This window comes from Dromiciops gliroides, chromosome 5 (assembly GCF_019393635.1).
Source record: "Dromiciops gliroides isolate mDroGli1 chromosome 5, mDroGli1.pri, whole genome shotgun sequence".
NCBI classification, from domain to species: Eukaryota; Metazoa; Chordata; class Mammalia; order Microbiotheria; family Microbiotheriidae; genus Dromiciops; species Dromiciops gliroides.
Genome location: NC_057865.1, coordinates 226,495,101 through 226,514,221, shown reverse-complemented (window position 1 = coordinate 226,514,221; position 19,121 = coordinate 226,495,101). Strand labels below are relative to the sequence as shown.

The window sequence follows — 19,121 nt, the reverse complement described above, 5'->3', positions numbered from 1 at the left end:
AATCTTGCAAAATGAATGTTGAAAACAATTTTTACATGTGATGGGGGAAAAAAACACACTCCCATATCCTACAAACTGACAAAATGACAAAAAATGGCAAACAGTCAATGTTGAAGGGTTGTGAAAGATAGGCACACTAATATATTGCGTTGGAATTGTGGAATATTACATTTCAAAAAGCAATTTAGAATTATGCAATAAAGTGACTCAAATGTCCAATACTCTTTGAAGAAGAGATTCCTTTATTGGGTTTAACCCCCAGGGAACACATTGATAAGAAAAAGTCCTGAGGCGGCTAGATGGCACAATGGATAAAGCAAGGCCCTGGATTCAGGAGGACCTGAGTTCAAATTCAGGCCCTCAGACACTTGACACTTACTAGCTGTGTGACCCTGGGCAAGTCACTTAACCCCCATTGCCCTGCAAAAGAAAAAGAAAAAGAAAAAGTCTCCATATACTCCAAAATGTTTATAGCAAACTTTTATGACGCCAAGAATTGGAGCTTTCCTCAAAAAAATGCTGCTATGAAATACTTTGTAATAGCTAAGAATTGGAAGGGTAGCTAGGTGGTGAAGTAGATAGAATACCAGGCCTAGAATCAAGAAGACTCATTTTCCTGAGTTCAAATGTGGCCTCAAGACACTATTACTGTGTGCAAGTCTCTTAATTCATTTTGCCTCGGTTCTCTCATCTATAAAATAAACTGGAGAAGGAAATGACAAACCACTCTAATATCTTTGCTAGGATAATTCCAAACAGAGGCACAAAGAGTTGGACACAACTGAAACAGATGAACAACAAAAGAATTGGAAACAAAGTATATCCCATCAACTGGGGGAATGACTAAACAAATGGCTGTGCTGTAAGTATGATATACATGATGAATACAGAGAAACATGGATCTATGTGAACTCATATAGAGTAAAGTAAGCAGAGCAAGATATATAGTAACTAGGAAAAACATAAATGGAAAGAACAACACACCAAAGGAAAAAAAATCAAAAGTAAATGTAACGAGTTAGGGGTGGTACAGTGGATAGAGCACCGCACTGGAGTCAGAAGTCCTAAAGTTCAAATCTGGCCTCAGACACTTGGCATGTACTAGCTGTGTGACCCTAGGTAAGTCACTTAACCACCAATTGCCTCAAAATAAAAAGTCAATGTAACAAAACTATAAAGATCAAACAGGACAAGCAAGATAAGAATGGGGGGGGGCAGCTAGGTGGCACAGTGGATAAAGCACAGGTCTTGGATTCAGGAGGACCTGAGTTCAAATCCAGCCTCAGACACTTGACACTTACTAGCTGTGTGACCCTGGGCAAGGTCACTTAACCCCAAATGCTCACCAAAAAAAAAAAAAGAAGAAAGAAAAAAGGAAAGAGAACATTTTTTCCTTTCTTTGTATCCTTGGCAATTAGACAGTGCCTGGCACCTGGTAAGCACTTAATAAATGGGTTTTTGATTGCTTGACACTTAAGAAATGATGTTCTAGAGTAAGGGTTCTTAACCTAGGGTCCATGGACAATCTGAAATGTCAGTCCATGAATTTGGATCAGAAAAAAATATTTATCTTTATTGCTATATGATTGGTTTCTTTTGCAATCCTGTGTATTTCATTTTATTTTATTAAAATTCATTTAACATTTAAAACACTAGTCTGACAAGGGGTCTATAGGCTTTAGCAGGCTGACAAAGGCATCTAAGACACAAAAAGGTTAAGAAACCTAGCTCTAGAAGGGTCCCTCCATTGGTAATCCTTTTCAGGAATAAACCTATACTTAGATTCTTCTACAAGTAGTACTTTTCTGTCCTACTCTGATGATCTAGCACTTGCCTTACCCCCAGATAAATCCTCTCCTTTTGCTTCTTTCTGTTCTCTCTCAACTGAGCTTTCCATTTCTGACTCACATCTTTTTTCAGCCTCCTTTGCTATTAGGCCTTCTTTCCTCAGTAGGGCCTCTATTTTCTTGACCAACTCTTCCTCTGTCTCAAAAGGAGGTGTGAAAATCAGCTTCAGGTTTGATTCTCTACTGCCAGTGTATCTGGTATTATTGAATAATCCAACAGATTGGGAAAGGCAAAGAGTACTTAAAGAAGTAGATCTACCTTACTAAGAATTACCTTGCAATCTCCCAATCCTTTGACCTTGTTCTACACCCCACTCCCTGGAATATTCTTACTATGTTTTTCTTTTTATCCTCTGGATTCACTCCAAAAATTAAAGGATTCCTATTAATTTCCATGGCAGCTAGGTAGCACAGTGGATAGAGCACCAGGCCTGGGGTCAGGAAGACCCAAGTTCAAATCCAGCCTCAGCTGGATTTACTAGTAGTGTGACCCTGGGCAAATCACTTAACCCTATTGGCCTCAATTTCCTCATCTGTAAAGTGAGCTGGAGAAAGAAATGGCAAACTACTACTGTATCTTTGCCAAGAAAATCCCAAATAGGGTCACAGAGTCAAACACAGTTGAAATGACTAAATAACAACAAATGATTACCTAGTGCAAAAAATTCACCATGTATACAAAATATAACATTTCTATTTTTAAAGTAGTGATAATATAAAATTTATATTTAGTCAATGTTGTAATACTAATCTTGACATGTGAAGTCAATGTAGTAATAAACAATGAAGCCATTATATAAAATTAATATATATCAAACGAAATAGTAAAACATGCAGGCTAATGTTATTAATCATCAGGAATACTGTTCAATACTTCAAATTATAGATTCTAGGATAAAATACTTATAGGAAAGAAGGGAAAATTCAAAAGTCTTCAGACATGGGCTGCCCATATCATTTTCTCATTTTTAAAAAATTTCATGTTTCCAATGAACAAAAATCTATCATCTCTCCCTACCACCTTCCTATACTCCCTGAAAATGAAAGAAAAGTAAAAACACTTATAACAAATATGCATAGTCAAACAAAAAAAATTCCCTACAGTCACAATTTTCAAAAATATTTGTCCTCAAACGCACCCCTGATTCTATTTTCTCTGTTGGGAGGTAGATAGTATGCTTTTTCATAGGTTCTCTAGAATCATGATTGGTCATGGCATGGATCACAGTTCTTTGAGCATTTAAAGTTGTTTAATGTTGTTATTGGTTTTTTTGTAAAAGTAATTAATTTATTTAAGTTTTCAACCTTGTTTAGATAAGATTTCCAATTTCAAATTTTTTCTCCCTCCCTCCCCTCACCTAGACAGCAGGTAATCTGATATATAACATTAAACATATTTCTGCATTAATCATGTTATAACAAGAAGAATCAGAGCTAAGAAGAAAACCTCAAAGAAGAAAAACAACAGCACCAAAAACAAAAGAGATAGTATGGTCCAATCAGCGCCCATATCCACAGTTCTTTTTTTTTAATCTGGATTTGGAGAGCCTTTCCATCATGAGTCCTTTGGAACCTTTCATGTACCATTGGATTGGTGAGAAGAAATCTGTTCTATCATAGTTGATCAACACACAGTGTTGATGATACTGTGCCACAATGTTCTCCTGGTTCTGCTTGTCATGGGGTGCAGAGCACCCCAGAAGTTCTCTGGGGCACATCAAGGAATCTTCTCCTTGAGAAACTAAACCAGAGGACAGATACGTCTTAGAGAGATAAGCGGAACCAAATCGGACTGAGCTAGCTTCGGAATCTCCACCTTCATTCCGGTCTCCCTTGCCCTGGGGAGATAAATTTGGGATGTGGCTTCGGCCTAGTGTCCGGAAAAAGAGATCCGGTAGCCACCCCTCACCCAAATTCCACAGTCCACTACCAGTGGGGGATGGTCCTCCCTCACTAAAGGAACTTTCCACAGGCATATGGTCCACCCCCATCAGTCCTCTATAAAAGTACCTGCCCAGTCTCCTGCTTGAGGAGACTGGTACTTCTGAGCCACGTGCCTTTGTGCCTATCTCCCCATGAGAAGTCCAAGGATTTCTTTCATGGTTTTCCCTCTCCCCCCCCCTTCCCTTCCCTTGCCCCTAAATAACTACCATCTTATTTTAACTACTTTTGTGTGCAAGAGGTGTAATTCTTTTAAAGAGGAATTCCTAAGAACCCCAACCCCTAACCCAAACCCGTACCCCATTACCCCCCATTACATGCTCATCTCACTTATCATCTGCCCATGGCAAGATCCTCAGGTTTCTCTGAACTCCTCCTCGTCATCTAACGTTGTTATTGTGGAAATTGACCTTTTTGTTCAAAGATGATTGTGCACTCATTATACATTGATCAAAGCTAATTGGTTAGCATCATTCAATTCCATTGGTTGATGTGACGAGTACATTAAAATGAACTCTACAAGTGAGATCAAGGAGAAGAATTTAAAAGACCCTCGAAATAGAGTAAAGATAAAGTCCATTATCTAGGTGTGGTTTGATTCCCTCAGTCCTTCAATGAGGTAAACAAAATATCTCCATTTTCTTTGTTCCCTTGGGCTCTTCCCAAATAAGGTTTGCTGAAATTTCTCCAGAACTGGACTTTCTGAGTGGGGACTGGGTGTGAAGGTGGGGAGAAAGGACTGAGAAACTGATCTCTGGGTCCCCCCACCGCTTGAAAAAAAATTCATTATCAATTTTTTTTTTCCCACAGCCCAACTTGTGGTAGAGCTTTTTAAGCTCATATTAGTCTGATCAGCCACAGTTGGACACACTGTACATTGACCCTGAAATCATGATGTCATTATGGTCTTCTTAAAGCATGAAGGTCAAACAATATTGTGTAAACTGTTCTCCTGATTCTGTTCACTTCGTTCTGTTTCAATTCATCCAAGTCTTCCTAGGTTTCTCTGAAACTGTTCCCTTCATAATTTTCTTTCTTTCTTTCTTTCTTTCTTTCTTTCTTTCTTTCTTTCTTTCTTTCTTTCTTTCTTTCTTTCTTTCTTTCTTTCTTTTTTTGTCAGGGCAATGAGAGTTAAGTTACTTGCCCAGGGTCACACAGCTACTAAGTGTCAAGTGTTTGAGGCCAGATTTGAACTCAGCTCTTCCTGAATCTAGGGCCAGAGCTTTATCCACCATGCCACCTAGCTGCCCCACCCCTTCACTGTTTCTTAGATGTTCCACTATATCCCTATCCCATGAATTTGTTCAACCATTCCCCAACCCTTTTAGTTCTCAGTTATTTGCCACCACAAAAAAAGAAAAAAGAAAAAAAAGTAACAGGGTTTTTGTGTATGTTCATCTCACTTTGTAAATTACCCCTCAGCCTGACATTTGATTTGTTACCATATTCTCATCAACCCTATTTCTAGTATAATCCAGGAGTATATATGGTTTGTTGTTGTTCAGTCATGTCTTCATGCTTGGTCCTTTTATCTTCCCCTATCTCTCAGTTTGTCCAAGTTCATTTTCATTGCTTCCATGACACTATCTATTTATTTATTTAGAATTTCTCCCACCATACATGTAAAAACAAATTGTAACATCGATTTTTAAAACTTTGTGTTCCAGATTCTCATCCTTCCTCCCTAATCTTCCCTTAAGAACTCAAGCAATTCGATATGTTATACATGTGCAGTTGTGCAAAACATAGCAGACAAAAAAACATTAGAAAAAGGAACTAACAGCCACAACAAAATATACTTCCACCTGTATTCAGGTACCATCAGTTCTTTCTCTGTAGATGGATTGCATTTTCCATAAGTCCTTCAGAGTTGTTCCATGACACTATCTATCCCTCTCATCCTCTGCCATCCCCTTTTCCTTCTGCCTTCAGTCTTTCCCAACATCAGAGTCTTTTCCCAATGAGTCCCATCTTCTCATTATGTGGCCAAAGTATTTAAGCTTCAGCTTCAGTATTTGACCTTCCAACTAATAACCTGAATTAATTTATTTAAGTATCGTTTCAAGTAAATTAGTAAAGTTTCAACCTCTCAATCATTAATTAATTAACCAACTTGAAGTCCCCACCCCAGTGAGGCAGCTAGGTGGTGCAGTGGATAAAATACCCGCCCTGGATTCAGGAGGACCTGAGTTCAAATTTGGACTGACACTTGACACTAGCTGTTGTGACCCTGGGCAAATCACTTAACCCTCATTGCCCCAACCCCCCAAAAAAGTTGGAAAACTTTTATAAATAATAAATTACAAGGGGCAGCTAGGTGGTGCAGTGGATAAAGCACCAGCCCTGGATTCAGGAGGACCTGAGTTCAAATCCAGCCTCAGACACTTGATACTTACTAGCTATGTGACCCCGGGCAAGTCACTTAACTCTCATTGCCCTGCAAATAATAATAACAATAAATTACAATATTTTGGCTGTGAGAGTGATCACAGCTAAAACATATTTATCTTTATGTTATAATTGTTTACATGGTTAATAAATTGTATAGTTAGTAACAAATATGTATTTATGTCTAGGAGAATAGGGGTTTTGATTTACAGAGAAATATGTGTATATGGGAAAATGTTTCTCTTTTTTATTAATTATAATTATGTAAATTGTGGAATAAAATAGAGGTGATGACTTGGAGCTAGTTGATTAATGTGATGTTAATTAATTAATTAATAAGATGTTACTATTTTAGTCATGAATAAGGAAATATCCAAACATACCCCCTGGATTATCCTGTAATTCTGGACAAGGATGAATGATAATGGGTCAAGTAACAGACAGATAGGTGACCCCTCTAAATTTGAAAGAGGATCAGAAAAAGCCTCCTGTAATTTGTTGGCCCCTGAGATGGGCCTTGAAGGAAGTCAGAGATTCTAAGAGGCAGAACCAAGAAGAGAAAGCATTCCTGGTATCATAGACAGCTTGTACAATTAGTAGTCCCGTTCGTCTAGAATTTAAGAGATGTTGATGGGGAGTGATAGACTGTCATGTCATTGTGCCAGATCACAAATATGCCTCAGCTTCATCTCATTTGCAAAGAAGGGCAATCTCTAGGGTCCCTTTCAGCTCTATATCCCATGATCCCATAAAAGAAACCCAAGTTGGGGCAGCTAGGTGTCGAAGTGGATAGAGCACCGGTCCTGGAGTCAGGAGTACCTGTGTTCGAATCCAGCCTCAGACACTTGACACTTACTAGCTGTGTGACCCTGGGCAAGTCACTTAACCCTCATTGCCCTGCCCCCCCCCCCAAAAAAGAGGCCCGAGTCATGGTTTGTTAAAAGCACGGCTAGGATTTCAACCAAAGTCCAACTCTAGTGTACTTTCTACCACTGCAAAAAAGATTCAGTTAGAAATTAGGTATAGTCAGGGACAGCTAGGTGGTAAAGTGGATAGAGAGCACCAGTCCTGGATTCAGGAGGACCTGAGCTCAAATCCAGCTTCAGACACTTCACACTTACTAACTGTGTAATCTTGGGCAAGTCACTTAACCCTCATTGCCCTCCTCCAAAAAAGAAATTAGGTATAGTCAGAAGTACCACCAGAAAGAAGGTAACTAAAGCAATTAGTTTAATTTGATTAATTAAAAGAATTTAATTGATTAATAGAACTTTAATCTCATACTAGGATGGGGGAGGGGGGTTGGAGGGAGGAAGAGATCTTATTGCATTTAGTTAACAAGCTATTTCTCTAGGCTGGAACAACTTAACCAAACACAAGGTAGGGAGGGGAGATGGAGAAAAACAAGGCACAGAGATGAGGAACATTGAGAAGGGAAGGAAGTGGGAATCAAATGAATATCATGCAAATATATTATGCAAATAACCTCTCTTCCTTTGGATCCCAAGCTGATTCCCAAAAGAGATAGAGAGGATTGGGGGGAAAGGTTGCCCCAATTTTATAAGTGGAAATAACTAAGGGTCAATAATGATTCAGCCAGTTGATGTAGAATCCTAGAGACCTAGCCCAGCCCTCTGGTCACATGGTGGGGGAAGGGAGTGGATTATCTGATGTCACAGCCGGTGGGGACCTTGGTCACCTCCTCATACAACCAGGCTGTAAATCTAAGACGGTGTAGAGGAAGCCGAGACAAAAAAGGGGAAAAAAGGAGTAGGCCAGGTAAGGAGGGGGAAGAAAAAGCAGACTATAGATTTGGGTTAAAGCATATCAAAAGTGCAGGTTGTGCCAGAGAGAAAGCTATCTTTCTCCTTTGGGGGATTTTGAGGAATACATTCTTTTACTTTGTATAAGTCAGATGCTGGCTCCCTGATAATCTACTGGGGACTGAGAGTCCTAGAAAGGTTTCTCAGTCCAAGAAACCATATTCTGAGAGAATCTGGAACCCCTGTCTCTATATGCTTCTGTAGTTTTCTCGCAGTCTCTCTAGCCTTTTTTTTTTTAAATCTATTTCTCTGTCTCTAAAATTCAAAGGCAGCACAGGAAACAGGCAGCCTTAAGTATGAAATGATCAGTGGGGGAAAAAAAACAACACTTCAATGTATGTATGTCTTTAGCTCAGTCATTTTCTCTTTATTTCCTGGTACCTCTCTGTTTGACCTCTGACCCGATCCAGACCTTTTCTCCTTCTCTCCCCAGTGCAGGCTGTGGGAACCAAGGATCAATGACTCTTCAATACTGGATACAATGGGCCCTGAAAGATACACAAGGGAAGAAATAACAGCTAAGGTTGCTCCTATGATTTCCTGTCCCTGTCAGTCACTCAGGCCCTGACCCAGCCCTCTGACCACATCCTCTCTCACCTCAGGCATATACTCCTCTGACACACACATCAGTCAACTGGTCTTGGGCTTAGAAGTTCTCTACCAAGAACCTCTCACAAAATCCCATCATCCTTTCATACTCTGAGAACTACCATGGTATAAGAGAGCTGTTATCAGCTCTTCACCCTCATTCCCTGACCTTCTATCCTGCAATTTTTGGTCTCTACCTCACTCTTAGGTATCTGATGCCTCCTCCCCTCCACAGGTGACCAGGGGCTTCTAATTGCCATGTTCTCTGGCAAATGGTGGCCAGGGACCAGGGCCCCCTTGGGGGTAGGGACCCAGGGTCCATCCCGGGGAGCCCACCTCCACATCTTATATGGCTTCACCTACATGGGAGCAGATGGCCAGCAAGTGTCTCTGGCTGAAGGTGACCGATTCCTCCTGCTTCGGAAGACCAACCCAGACTGGTGGTTGGTAAGGCCTCTGGGAGCACCTCGAAACACTCGACCCCTTTTTGTCCCTGCTGCATATGTGGCTGAGGAGTCCACACCCACTCGGAGGGCTTCTGCCACTGTGACTAGCCAATCCCTCTGTGTCCCTAGTAAGTGAAACCCTTTTCTCACTCAGCCCTACCTCCTCTCAATAAGTCCCTATCCATTACCCATATTGCCCATCTCCCTTGTTTCTTGTCATGCCCCTAATTATTAATGAATGATCCTTACTTCAACTGGCCTTTCATGGGTTTTTAGCAATACCTTTCCCCAAATGATCCCCATATCTCTAATAAACTGCTCCAACTTTCCCCATTAATCTCTCTCTCCCCAGGCCTCTAGCATTTCAAATCCCATCAATCCTAATTTACCACCGTGTTCCCTCTCTGTCTTCTGCCTTTCCATTGCCCATCCCCAGTTAATTGGATTCCCAGAATAATGAGGCCACCCAAAATTTAGGAGGCTACATATCTATTTTCCCTCCTCCATTCTCTGTCACCAGAACCAAATCGGTTTCACTCCTCCCTGGAAGAATTGTCCGTGCCTCAGTCATTACAGGGTAAACCCCCAAGCCTGTCTTGGCAGCCTCCTCTTCCACCAAGAATGCGAAGAAGTCTAAGTGCAACTGGGCTGAGTCCTAGCCCATTGCAAACCCCTCCTCAGATGGACTGACTGGCAGTTGCACTTTCAAGGAGACCTGAGAAACCGGACCATACCAACACAGTGAGAAATTCCCCTTTTTCTCCCAAATCATTCCAATTAACTGAGTCTTGTTCTGAACAAGCTCCTTCCTTACCTTTTCTGTGCACTCCTGAAAGAACAAATAGCCCAGTTCCCTTGCAACATCCCCCCACCCTAAAGCCTCAGGTCATTGGAATATCCCGTCTTCTCTGAGGTCTACACCTCTCACCTCCCACTGGAGGCTCAGTCTCTCCGCACTCACTCCGTCCTCTTTGGGAACCGAAAATGTCCCTTCTTTTTAGAACTCGAAGTTAGGGAGTTCTGTTTAAATTTTCTCTTCTATGAGAGTAGGCGGGATGTGTGGGCGGAGCCCCAAGCTCCTCCCCACCCCGCCCCACCCCCCCAAGCAGGCAGCATGTTCCCCTTTCCTTTAGCCTTGGGGTTAGGGTTGTGTATTGGGGGGGAAGTTGGCAACAGGAAGCCAGTAGGAGTAAAGTTAAGAGGAGGGGAGCAAGAGGATTAGAAACGGCTGAAGACAGCTCTACCAGCACCTGGGGCACCCCAATCAGGGGCTGGTGGTAAGAAGGGAGTTGGGGATTGGAGTGGGGAAACGCTGTGAGTGGCCCGGGGCAAGGAGGAAAGAGCTATCGGGGTTGTGGAGAAGAGGAAACAAAATTAAGGAGGCGTTTGGGTTAGCATCCTGTTATCGTTCCCCCCCACTTCCCAGCAGTCGGGACCCTGGCCCCCCATGTCCGAGCCCCCTCTGTACTGTAACCTGGTGGACCTGCGCCGCTCCTCCCAGACACCACCCCCAGGCCCCACTCGGCCCCCACTACAGCGGCTGGACTGCTGGGAACAGCATCTGGACCTCGACTCTGGTCGCTGTTTCTACGTGCACTCATTGACTGGACAGGCGTCCTGGAAGCCTCCCCGAAGAGCTCGTGAAAAGGTGAGACCTTTCATCTGTGAAAAGGGAAGGCCTTCCTCTTTGGAGTCCAATGCTACCCCTTCTCTCGTTCCCGACACCTCATTCACTCATCTTCGCCCCTCCCCCTTCTAGTCTCCGAGGTATTCCCACATCCCTCCCAATTGTGGGATGGAGAGCTTGAGGGTCTGTGGAGGACCCTCTAAAGCAGAAGGGTTCTAAAGATTTATTGTGTCATTGTTCCCGTCAGCAATCTGGGGAAACCTATGGGCCTCTTCTCAGATCACGTTTTCAGATGCAGAAAATAAACGACATAAGATGACAAGGGAAACAATTATAAATCACATAGCAAAAAAGTTATCAAAATTAAAAAGAATAAGTTCCTGGGGCGCGGGTTAAGAACCCCTTCTTTAAAGTGAAGAGATTGGGGAGGCTGTTTCGTAAAGTCATTTAGTTTCGGTTGTTCCCCTTGCTTTCACACGACCAGACTCCGGACTCCATGGAAGGGACTCCGCACCTGGGGAGAGATGCCCAAGCCCCGAAGGCTGAGAAGGGTGCGGGACCCTACAATCAGGTGTCAGAGACCAAGGAGACACTCGCCACTCAAGTGAGATCTTTGATTCCCTCATCTGCACACCAGAAAAGATGCTTAGTCCTCTCTTTGCTCTGGGAGCCTACCCCACCCAAGAAACTCCCCTACTGCCCCCAAAACACTCACCCCACCTTGGTTGCCCCCGCGGTTGATCTCTCCTTTCTAGTTCGCGGTTTCCTTTGTTCCCCGCCCACCGCCTGTTTCTCAGAGGTACTCTCTCCTTTCCCCTTCCGCGGGACTCCGGCGTAGAGTTGGGAAGGCTTCTATGCCCACGGTTCCCATCTCTTCTCCCAGTCCTCACTTCTTACCGGCTCCTGCTCCCAGACTTCCAGTTCGGACAACTCCCGAGGATCCCTGGCCCCTAGATCCCAGCCTCAGCTCCTAGATGACCCTCACGTGAGTCTTTCTTTTCCCCCTTAACTATCCTGTGTCCTCGGGGTTTCCGGAATCCTGTCCAATCTTTTCTCTAAAACCCTCTCTCCACTTCCACTTCTGGGGGAGAAAGTGTTCTCTCCCTCCTTGAATACTCGAATTATTCATAGAGCACTTTGTTGGGCCTCGCTAAAGTCTTCAAAAGATACTTATCAGTCTGTCTTTTTGTCATACTCAGCCACTCCCCCTACCCCTTAGTAGAAAATAAGCCGGGACTGTGCTATTTGCCGGTCCCCACATCCCTCCCGCCCCCAAGCATAATAAATGTTTGCTCACTTGAATACGGACCCACCCTCCCCTTCTCCCAAAATATCCACCCATCCCGTCTTCTCGAGACGGTTCCTGGGCTTCAGGAATGTCTAAGCAAATAAACCGAACCTTCTTGGGATAACTCCTGAGCCCCTGGAACACACCTCTCTGGGGTCTAATGCTAACTTTTCTATCTTCCCTCACACAGGAGGTGGAGAAGTCTGGCATGCTGAACAAAACAAAGATCGCTGAGGGGGGACGGAAGCTCAGGTGAGGACTGTGGAGTAGGTCACGGGAAATGGGAACTGAAAGATAAGGGCAGATCTGAGACCCTCTTTTGGTTCCTGGAGCCCTTGACAGTGTGGTGAAGCCTATGAACCCTTTCTCACAATCACGCTTTTAAATGCTTAAAATGAAATACATAGGATTACAAAAGGAACCGAAGGTCAGTGAAAAAGATAGAATGTGGGGTGGGTTCTTTTCTCCTCAATCATGTTCATGGATTCCCAAAATCTATCGTTAAGAATGATCTAGGAGGGGCCCCTAGATGGCGCAGTGGTTAAAGCACCGGCCCTGGATTCAGGAGTACCTGAGTTCAAATCCGGCCTCACACTTGACACTTACTAGCTGTGTGACCGTGGGCAAGTCACTTAACCCCCATTGCCTAAAAAAAAAAAAAAAAAAAAAAAAGAATGATCTAGGAGAGGGGGCAGCTAGATGGCGCAGTGGTTAAAGCGCTGGCCCTGGATTCAGGAGTACCTGAGTTCAAGTCAGGCCTCAGACACTTGACACTTGCTAGCTGTGTGACCCTAGGCAAGTCACTTAACCCCCATTGCCCCGCAAAACAAAACAAAACAAAAAAGAATGATCTAGGAGATAGGGTGTTGATAAGGAGAATTATCTCCCTGGGGTGTGATGATCTTCCAAATGTTCCCTACAGGAAGAACTGGGGTTCATCCTGGGTGGTATTGGCAGGAAATAGCTTGGTGTTCTACAAAGTTCCTCCAACTTCAATTCCTGCTGGATGGGTGAGAGTTCTGTGTGCTGGGGAAAGGGGTGTTGCAGTAGAGGGTCTGCATAGTGAGGAAGGGAGGAGAGGGATGTCCAGTGGGGAATATATTTCTCTCCCTATTTGTCCATTGGTTTGGAGAACTGAGAGGGGTGGCTTAGTGGTGAAGATAGTCAGGAGGTCAGGGAGAAAGTATAAGGGGAGTTGGGAGGAGCCTACTACCATTCCACCTTTCCCATGCTCTTAGGTGGGGAAGTAGTAATGGCCCCAATATTCTCTCCTGACCCTACCCCCATGCAGGGTCCAGCTGGCAGCCGGCCAGAGAGTAGTGTGGACTTAAGAGGGGCAGCTCTAGCCCATGGTAGACATCTGTCCAGTCGCCAGAATGTCCTGCATGTGAGTGACCATCCATCCCACTCCCTTCCCAGGCAACATACATTACTGTCCTGGTCCTCTGCTTGCTGTCTCTGCCCAGCATCTCTCCACTTCCAGAAGCCAGACCCCACATATTTCCCAAATATCTGCCCTTCCCCAAGTCACATCTTCCCTCCACTAAACCTTTCCCTTGGGACTGACCCTTAGGTGCGTACTGTCCCTGGACACGAGTTCCTGCTGCAATCTGATGATGAGACAGAGTTCCGAGCCTGGCACCGGGCACTTCGGGAGGTCATCGACCGACTGGTCAGAGAGCCAAGACCCCAGGGTGAAGGGCCTGGGAGGGAAATCCAGGGATAAGTTTGGGCAGAGGGGCTTGGTCAAACAAAAAGGTTTTGAGGAGTGAGGGTATGGGGGAAAGTGTGAGACTAACATTGGAGCCAAGGGGTTAAATGAGAACATGACAAAAGCCTGGGATCTCTGCATCAGGGTTGGGGACTAAGGAAAACCAGCAGTCTCTCCCTCCCTCTCCACTCCCTATCTCCCCCCGAGCAGTATAGTTCATGGACCCCCTCTGCACCCCAATACCAAACTCTGCCTGATTCCAGGAGCGTGAGAACCCTCTGGAACTGCGACTATCTGGGTCTGGGCCAGCCGAGCTTGAGGAATTGAGCCAGGGCGAAGAAGATGAGGAGCCAGAGCCGAAGTCTCTGCTAGGGCGCCGAGGAGGAAGCCGAAGGATCTCTTGTAAGAAACTGGATTTAATGGGACAGCCTGAGGTAGGAGGCAGAGCGAGGCCCAGATGGAAGGGAATGAGTTGAGTTGGGCCAGAACCACTGTGACTAAGGCTCAATTAGGGATGGGTCCCAGGATGCTCAAGGAAGTCTTAGGTCTCTCTCAGCTTCCTCCCCAGCTTTCTACCCAAACCCTACACTTACTTCCTCAGGTCGGGGGCCTGAAGAACAGAATCGAGTGAGGAACAAGCTGAAGCGGCTGATAGCAAAGAGACCTCCCTTGCAGAGTCTACAGGAGCGGGGACTGCTTCGAGGTGAGGGGTGGGAGAAAAGGCATATTAGATCTGAGTTCAGTGGGTAAAGGCTTCTCCAAGATCTACGTGGTTTGGAGGAGGCTGCTCACTTCAAGTTGAGGGGTGGGGGAAGGAACAGAGGAGATTTATATTTAGGATCAACTTCCCGGACTAATAGGAACCTCTTCTTTTCTCCTGCCCCTCCCAGACCAGGTGTTTGGCTGCCACTTGGAGTCTCTGTGTGAGAGGGAAGGGAGTACTGTGCCGAATTTTTTCAGGCTCTGCATAGATACTGTGGACAAGAGAGGTGACTTTCTTATAGAGTCCCAGCCTCCCTCCCTTCTCTACTCTACCATCATACACTAACTTCCTTTAACTCCTAATTCTTCCCCAAATCCTCTCTGTAGCCTTTGTTCCCAACCACCTAAACTGTCCAGCCTTCTGCCCACCCACCCCAGGCCCTTCACATGCTTCCCAGACACATTTCCTAGATTCTTTTTTACACTTTCCCAGTAGTGAAGGAGGGAAAGGCAAATAGTACTTCCTGATGGAAAGTGACACTTGAGTTGGGCCTTGAAGGAAAAAAGCAAGTTCAACTGAGGGCAAAGGAATGGAGTCATCTATTGTAATTATGAACCACAGCTTGAACAACGACCCAAGACAGAAGGCAGAACAAAATGGAGGGGACAATATTTTAATTTGACTGTGACTTGGACATGTGAAAGAGAGTAACATAAGGTTGGAATAGGAGGCAGACTTTAGGAGAATTTGGATGACAGGCTCAGGAATTTATACTTTTAGGAGGTAGATATTGAAAGTCTCTGAAGGGTTTTGAATACTGAAATTATATGATTGGAACAGTAGATGTGGGCAGCTATGTGAAGACTGTATTGGAGAAAGGGTAATGATCTTCACTCCTTGCCTTGTGTTATCCCCCCTTTAGGTCTGGATGTGGATGGTATTTACAGAGTCAGTGGGAATTTGGCTATAATCCAGAAACTCCGGTTCCTGGTGGACAGAGGTAGGAGGGATGAAAGTTAAATATTGGTGCTGATATGTGAGGGATTGGGGAGGGATAGCAGGACCCAGTTGGAAAGTTTGAGGGATGGAGAAATATCCTGACTCTGATTAGGAGGAATGATTGTTGGCAACCTGGATATTGGCACTGACCTTTCTCTCCCCCTGTATCTGGCAGAACGAGCAGTCACCTCTGATGGAAGATACCTGTTCCCTGAGCAGCCAGGACAAGGTACTTACATGGGGCTTCGATTCCCTCAATTTTTCCACATCTTCTGAGTGTTCCATATTCTCCCTGCTTCACCCCTCCCCCAGAAAGCAATCTAAACCTGAATGGGTTGTCTCCAACCTCTTTACTCCATGTGTTAAGCTCCAGGATACCCTATGCTTGTGTCCTCCTCCTAATCCCTAAACTCCTCATCTATTCTGTGCCCTTCCCAATCTATCCTGTGTCCTTCTCTGCACACCTACATCCTTCTACCCACAGAGGGCCGCCTGGATCTGGACAGTGCAGAATGGGATGATATCCACGTCATTACTGGAGCATTGAAGCTTTTTCTTCGGGAACTTCCTCAGCCCCTGGTCCCTCCATCACTGCTGCCACCCCTTCGAGAAGCCCTTGGTAGGGGGTGGGGATTTAGAAGGACTTTTGATTTGAGGGTAAATGGGAGGTAAGAAACAGGGGACCTTAGCTCCTGGGTAGGAGAAGGAGATTATGCCCTTTAGTGTGGGAAAGAAATGCCAAATTTCAAATTACTGAGCAGAAGGCTCAGAAAGGTCTTTCCCTAAGTCGACCCCATCCTAAACATAGGTTTCTAGTACTTCTCCATCCCTACTTCTATTACCCTCTCTCTCTAGCACTTCCTGAATCAGAGCAGCGCTTATCCCGGGTACAGGAGCTCATAGGCTCAATGCCAAAACCTAATCAAGACACACTTCGGTGCCTCTTGGAACATCTATGCAGGTAATGTTGGAGGAACACCTGTGTGAGAGGGAAGGGGCTAGGGGGAAAACTCCTTGCAAATGGAGAGGTCCAGGTAAAAGCTGGCCTAGGGTGAAGACATATGTCCTTCAGGAAGGAGCATCTGTGTTTGTAGGAAAAGGAAAAATGACAATTAGAGCTATACTTAGGGTCTGATTATTAGGGAAGGGAAGAAGCATTTATTAAAATGTACTAAATTCTGGCTGTGTGACCCTGGGCAAGTCACTTAACCCCAATTGCCTCACTTAAAAAAAGTACTAAGTGCTTTATAATTTATCTCTTTTATTTGTTTCATTAGCAAAAGTCACTAGGGGTCAAGGACAAGAGAAAAATGGTGGCAAGATAGGGGAGGCTGGGCTAGGGACCTAAGGAAAGTCATAGCTTTCCTTTCTTTTTCCTCCTTCCTTTCTTCCTTCCTTCTGCTCTCCCACCCCAAAGTGGCTTGTGCTTATATAATATGGAGAGTAATACACATTATCCCTCTGACTTTGATCCCCAGGGTGATAGCACATGCAGACAAGAACCGAATGACCCCACACAACTTGGGTATTGTGTTTGGACCAACATTGCTACGACCAGAGCAAGAGACCTCTGACCCAACAGCCCATGTCTTCTATCCTGGACAGCTGGTTCAGTTACTGCTGAATGACTTCAACAGTCTCTTCCCTAACCCATAAATCCTGGACTCTGCCCTGCACAAGGTTGTTGAGCTGCCCTCAACTTTGAAAAGGGGACAGGAGGGACCTCTATGTGTTAGCCATAACATTTGGGTAAAACCTCCATTTGTTAAACGCCTTTTTTTTTTTTTTTTTTGCGGGGCAATGGGGGTTAAGTGACTTGCCCAGGGTCACACAGCTAGTAAGTGTTAAGTGTCTGAGGCTGGATTTGAACTCAGGTACTCCTGAATCCAGGGCCAGCGCTTTAACCACTGCGCCATCTAGCTGCCCCCCCTGTTAAATGCCTTTTAAGAAGAATGTGTTTCAATGGGTGATTTCCATTTTAAAGATTTCCCCAAATAGGGGAACCTGTGATCTTTTTTTTTTAGTAAGGAAGGAGGTTCTTTGTTGGGGGAGTCTATTTGGAATGTTATACCCTTTAAATTTTGTATCACTTTATGTATTAGGGAGGGTTATCAGAGTTACTTTCAATAAGGAAGGACTCACATAGAGCCGAGATTCATCCTGGGGGTGCCCTGACCCCAAAGAAAGGAGATCACATTTCCTTCATCACTCTGACTCATTGTGCCCCCATCAAGGACTAGAACTCTGAGGAAATCTATTAAATAAAGCTTAAGTTTGGCTCCCCCAAAGTTGAGCAAGAGAGTCCCTTCCAGAAAAGGTACTTAATTTACAAAATAGGTAGCAGGTATAGGACAGCTATTTCTTTTCACTTGAGTAGCTACTGAAGTTGCTGTTACAGTTAAAATACAAAAGACTCATGATGTATTAACAAATGCTTAAAAAATAAAGCAATGACATACCACAGCTGTTATAGAATCCCCAAGAGGTAAAGGCATTTTATAGGACTACTGCTGCTGAACAAATATTTCACATTCAACTTGGAACTGTATTATCCAAGCAATTGAAAAGGCTCTAATCTTCTGGGCCAACCAGGTATGGCTCTTTATTCCTAGTTTCAGGATGAATCCTGTGATCATCTCTTTTTTTTTTTCCTGGAGAAGCTATGTTAGTTGCTGGAAACATCTTGCATCAGTCAACCATCACCAACTCAAAAACTCAGGAACTTCTAAACTTGTGAAGCAGTCACCAAGGTTGGAAAGGATCAATCTCAGGATCTATGGTTGTGGGTAGCAGACCTGCACTCAAGGAAGAAAGACAAAACAGTAGAGACAACAAGGCATTTAAAGTTCAGTCTCAGGTTCAAGTTGCTGCCATGTACTTACATAGCCACCATTGCCACTACAGGTGAAGATGGGAGAGAAATCCACTTCCCTCTTCATTGAAAGTTCAAGGTAGAGCTGTCAAAGTCCCAAAGCAATATACTCAAAAGAGAGAGTCGGGGCAGCTAGGTGGCACAGTGGATAAAGCACTGGCCCTGGATTCAGGAGGACCTGAGTTCAAATCTGGTCTCAGACACTTAACACTTACTGGCTGTGTGACCCTGGGCAAGTCGCTTAACCCCAATTGCCTCACCAAAAAAAAAAGAGAGAGAGAGAGACTGAGAGTGAAGCCTTTCTACCACCTGCTGAGGGAGAACTTCCTCCTGACTCAATTGGCAGTCATCTTCAGCAACACTCTAAGGAACCAATAAGGAGTTTCTGGTTGGGCATGTCCCTTAGGAAGAGAGAGTGGCTTAAGTTTATGCCCCACAAAAAAGGGCTAGAGAAGTTCCTTGGTCCAGCAGATTTGTGGGCTTCCTTGTTTATTCCTCTTATATTCATTTCTGTGATTCTGGATTGAAAGGCCAGGGCACAGCCTTAGATGGTAGTGTAACGATTGGAATGACGCCACCTCCTGGAGACTTACTGTAGAAGAGTTCCACCCATGAAGTGAAGGTCTTTGAGGGCAAGACCAGGAGTCTTTTCTTTGGAAAAGGAAGTGACGCGGGCTAGTGGGAGGAGGAAGGAAGAGACTGGCGCTCAGTCTTGCGCTCTTCCCTTTGGACTCTGGTGGAGAGCGGAGCTAGAAATGTGCTCTCCCTTTAATAGATAGGAATCTAGGCCTTTCTCTCTCTTTACCAAAATTCTTATTCTCCTTAATAAATGCTTAAAACTCTAACTCTTGCTAAAGCTTATAATTTATTGGCGACCACTCACTAGAT

General features: G+C 44.4%; 1 protein-coding gene across 1 annotated transcript; it reads left to right on the top strand.

Moving 5' to 3' along the window:
* Positions 1 to 10,245: 10,245 nt before the first annotated feature.
* Positions 10,246 to 18,861, top strand: ARHGAP9 (Rho GTPase activating protein 9). The gene is made up of 16 exons (XM_043967381.1): positions 10,246 to 10,310; positions 10,460 to 10,681; positions 11,145 to 11,264; positions 11,544 to 11,645; positions 12,139 to 12,200; positions 12,871 to 12,958; positions 13,240 to 13,335; positions 13,522 to 13,620; positions 13,923 to 14,061; positions 14,261 to 14,362; positions 14,550 to 14,648; positions 15,285 to 15,362; positions 15,537 to 15,590; positions 15,846 to 15,980; positions 16,217 to 16,322; positions 16,840 to 18,861. The coding sequence occupies exons 2-16, from the start codon at positions 10,481 to 10,483 to the stop codon at positions 17,015 to 17,017; spliced, it is 1,659 nt and encodes a 552-aa protein (XP_043823316.1). The 5' UTR covers positions 10,246 to 10,310; positions 10,460 to 10,480; the 3' UTR covers positions 17,018 to 18,861.
* The last annotated feature ends 260 nt before the right edge of the window (positions 18,862 to 19,121 follow it).